The sequence below is a fragment of the Sminthopsis crassicaudata genome, chromosome 3 (assembly GCF_048593235.1).
Source record: "Sminthopsis crassicaudata isolate SCR6 chromosome 3, ASM4859323v1, whole genome shotgun sequence".
NCBI lineage: Eukaryota > Metazoa > Chordata > Mammalia > Dasyuromorphia > Dasyuridae > Sminthopsis > Sminthopsis crassicaudata.
In genome coordinates, this window is record NC_133619.1 from 221,857,165 (window position 1) to 221,861,698 (window position 4,534).

The following is a 4,534-nucleotide window of genomic DNA, read 5'->3' on the forward strand; positions in this document are numbered from 1 at the left end:
ATAATAATTGGGTGGTGAGACATAATAGCAAGGAAATTCCCATCGAACCAGCACCCCACCTCCGGCGTGTGGGCATTTTGCTAGACTATGATAATGGCTCCATCGCCTTTTATGATGCTTTGAACTCCCTTCACCTTTATACATTTGACATTACATTTGCACAGCCAGTATGTCCTACCTTCACTGTGTGGAATAAATGTTTGACAATTATAACAGGCCTTCCCATCCCAGACCACTTGGACTGCCTTGAGCAGCTGGCCTGATTTTCAGGACTCAGATGGATCAGAAATGATGCAGAACATTCAGAGGATTGACGGCAAATGTGCAGTCCACAAGAGCTTGACTAAGACTCTTCAATTGTGTGCCGTAAAAAGTGTCCATAAATTGGCTGAGACGGGGCTGGAAATGAGACTCTCTCTCTTTTAACTGTGTGTTTTGTATTAAAGTGCAGGAAATGGCTTTAATAATTTCTTGGAACATTTTTTGTATTTACGGGAAGATTTATAGATTATTTATAAAAGAAACATGATCTGGATTACAACTCTTAGGAATTATTTGGTTTTGCACATTAAGAGGCCCATTTACTAACATTTACCAGCTTTTTACAAACTTATTTCATCACAGTATATGGGTTCAAAAAAAAAAAAGTTTTGTAAGTTTTTATCCACCTTCTTGCTCTATAAAAATACATACTCACCCTATGCAAGGTCCTGTCATCTCAACACTGCATATAAGAATGTTCAAGTAAAAATAAAAATACTCTAGAGCCAAGTTAAGAAGTTTAAAAAAAAAAAAAAGATAGAGGTCCTTCTTGCTATGGTTTGTAAATTGGTAGCACATTTTCATTTCTATGGGGGGGGGGGGAATTGCAATATTACTGTGAAATTAAAAAAAAAAAAACACATAGTTACTAAACTAGAAAGCCAGGGCAGTGGTGATGATGGAATTATATGGCTAATTTTTAGTATCTCAATTTGTCATGTTTAACTGTCCAATGATTTGCATCCAGGTGGAGGCAATAGTTTTTGAAACTCCTCAAACATGCCATCACCTTTCTACCTATAATTCCTCCCAAAAGGAATTCCACTGTTGACTTTTTTTCTTTCTTGGGAATTCTGGGTAAACAGATTATATTAAGCATAAAAAAACAGTCTCTAAATCATACCAGTTACTTAAAATCAAGAGTAATTTGAGTTAAATCAAAAATTAGATTTCATTGTTATATTTATAGAAAAAATGAAAATCCATCTCATCTTGAGTTTTAATGGCTTACCATGGGCTCATAAAACATTTTCCCTCACATTTTTATAGTCTCCCACCTATAATGCTTTCTTAGTCTCTTGAGAAAAGAAAATGAACACATTCTATAGCAAATGGAAATAGCAATTTGGACAGCTTTTTATTTTGCAATATATGAGCACATAATGTGAACTGGAAGCATCAAGTACAGTGAAGTGCACCCAAAGGATATGTTAGGAAATAATGATAGTGGTGATTATATAAGGGACTATCCATTCTAACACATACCCCAAGATAAATTGGAAGTGAACTTTATGACACCATTCCTTCTTTAAAAATAAAATAAAAACTAAAGGCTCTCATTATTCTAGAGAGCTGCTGTATAGTTTGGAAATAAAAAAACTCAAGTTTGTTATTCATCCACATGTCATGAATTGGTCAAACCATCATTATTGTTTGCTTTTCACACTGTGGAATGAGTTGCTGAATCTTCTTTCAAGTTCCTTTAAAATAGAGGAGAGATTCAAAACTCTGGTACCATTTAGATTCAAAATCTCTGTCCCGCTCTGGAAAATAAAAGGAGGGGGAAGGGGGTAGAATTGACTTTTTAAAATTGTTTCTATCTCTAAGATGTATGTTGTGTCGGACCCAAAAATCTTGGTTATCATTTTTCCAGAACTGACCAAGAAGTTCATATTTGAACAGGTTTTTTTCCCCACTGAAGTCATCAGCGATTTTCTTGAACCAAAACCAGCTAGCTGCATTTGCTTCATGTAGACAAGAAGCCCATTTGACTATTTTTGAAATCGGGCACAAAGGACTGTCAAATCATCATGTTCTGTTTCAATTACTGGCACACTTTCTCCTCCTTTTCTTAAAAAATAAGGTTCTATATATTTACTATGAAATTTGTACCTAAAGGATTATTTTACTAGATAATGGGGAAAAATGCTTTTAAAGAACTGTTTTCTGAAGAAATTAAAAATAAGGGCTTTTTTCCATAATAAACAATGTGAATTTTCTTTCACTGAATAAAATGAAAGGTTGCTTCAGTAATTTTTAATATTGTTTTGGGAATTTAATATTAAAGTATATTTTATTGCACTTTGTTCACCAAAAGACTCAAAAAAACTCCAGCTCGGCGTCTGAGTTTTTAAATACTCAGTATACTGGTACTGTTAAATTTTCCGGTTTGCCTTATGCCAATTCTAAAAAATAAAGATGCTTCCATACATATAGTTATTTTTCCAGCATTAAAAAAAATCCTGTGCAAATCTCCAGTTAAGCAGTTTTAAGTATGTTTTGTCTATTTTTGTATGGGCAAGAAAGGTTGAGTAAAAATTGGTTGTTGAAACACCAGTGTTTCCCTCATGGAAACTTTGTGGCCAATAAATACTAGTCAGCAGTGATTTCAGAGTTGGCATATTTAAAGAAAAAATATGTATACACTCTATTACTACAGTGTTTCTTTTAATGACTATAATAATATTAAAAAATTCCACAAGAATTTTTTTAAAGTCAGAAAAAAAGCATATAAAAAGATGCTGCAGTATAGACTAGTGTGCGTTGTTGAGATGACTGGGTCAGAGACATTTTGTTGTTGTTGAACCACAGCTGGGATAGTTCTTAAATCACAGAGAAATAATGCAAGTGAAGAGATATGGGATAAAGGAAAGCAGGTCTAGGACCAAGTACCATGAAGGAAGCAGAGATGACATACGCCTAAGAGGGAAAATTCTGCAACATGCTTGTCTCCATGGTAATCTTCCTCTTGGTGGATGAATAGGGAAATGAAGTTAGGAGGACAGGTGAAAGGGACTGGCAGTATAATTCAAAGGAATCCATTTGAGTTCAAGTGAGAACCCCTTGATCTGTCCCCTTTAGAAAAAAAAAAATTTGCCACCTCAAATAAAGACATTGACAATGATTTCTGCTGGGAAAGAGAAAAAGACATGCTGTCTACAAAAACCTCATTGTGGTATTGGTATTTGAACTTAATAGTCAATAAGCCACATTACTTAAATGAGCTTTTCATTCAGTAATTTCTTGGTGTATATATATATATACATGCTTATAAGTGTGCATGTATGGACACACAGGCATATGTGCACACCTAAATATGGTTTTGTTGTTGGAAATTTCAGTATTTGGCCTTTCCCTTACAACTTGTTGATGTACGATTTAGATATGAGGGCAATACATGATCTTTATTTTTTTAAACTAAGGTTGGTTTATTTTACAGGACTTCATTCAATACAATAAAAGCATCACTTAAAAACTTCTGTTCCTTTGACTCCTTTATATTTTATAACTTCTTTAAAGAATAAAACTCAACTATAGAAAATAAAACCTATGTGAATATAACATGGAGTCAGGAGAGAATTACTCTTTCTTCAAAGTTAAAATCACTCTTCCTTGACTTTAATGCCTTATTCAATATTGTTGTTGTTCAATTATTTTTGGTTATGTCCAATTCTCCATGATCCTATTTTGTTTCTTGGCAAAGATACTGGAGTGGTTTGCTATTTCTTTCATCAACTCTATTTACAGATAAGGAAACTGAGGCAAATAGGGTGAGATGACTTTCCTAGAGACACACTAGCATGTGTCTGAGGCCAGATTTGAACTCGGAAAAATTATTCTCTTTCTTCAGTCCTGATGTCATCCACTGAGACCCCTACCTGCCTTTAACCAACATTACTTCTCTTATTCACACACACACATACACACAATATCCCTGGTCCTCAAGAAGCTTAATTCCACTAGGAATGCATAACATATGTATAAATAATAGGCATATAGAAAAGAGAGCTAACTAGATGGAGAAGAAGCTTCTCCAGAGCTCTTGTACTTAGCATTTAAGAAAAATAAAGATTTGAAGCTGAGGATGGAATGATTTCTAGTTATGAAGACAATTTGTAAGAATGCATAAAAGTGGAACAAGAATTTTCAAGAGTTCTGATAGCTAATAGTCTAATTTAGGAAGAAGATAGAATGTACAAAAGGAACTAATGTGAAATAAGTTTGGAAAAGGTAAAGACAGATGGATGCCAGTTTGAAAAGTTTTTTTTTCCTACAGGCAAAAGGAAGTATCTAATGTAAAAACATCAAAAAATGCTGAATAGAAAATTCCCTATTCCCTAGAAATTCCCTAGAAAGATTATTTTGACACATATATGGAAGACAAATAGTAAAGGAGATTGGAAACAAGGAGACAAATGAAGAAGCTGCAATAATGAATGAAAATTGATGGCTGCATTAACTAGAACAGCAGTAGTGTATTTAGAAAGATGAG

At 33.9% G+C, this 4,534-nt stretch overlaps 1 protein-coding gene across 1 annotated transcript in view; it reads left to right on the forward strand.

Annotated features, from left to right (window-relative positions):
• The window catches only part of MID1 (midline 1), a gene marked incomplete in the record, with an annotated part of 137,949 nt that extends 134,428 nt beyond the window's left edge, over nucleotides 1-3,521 (forward strand). Inside the window, 1 exon segment of the mRNA XM_074300020.1 lies at nucleotides 1-3,521. Within this exon segment, the coding sequence (XP_074156121.1) occupies nucleotides 1-263 (263 nt within the window).
• Between the last annotated feature and the right edge of the window lie 1,013 nt (nucleotides 3,522-4,534).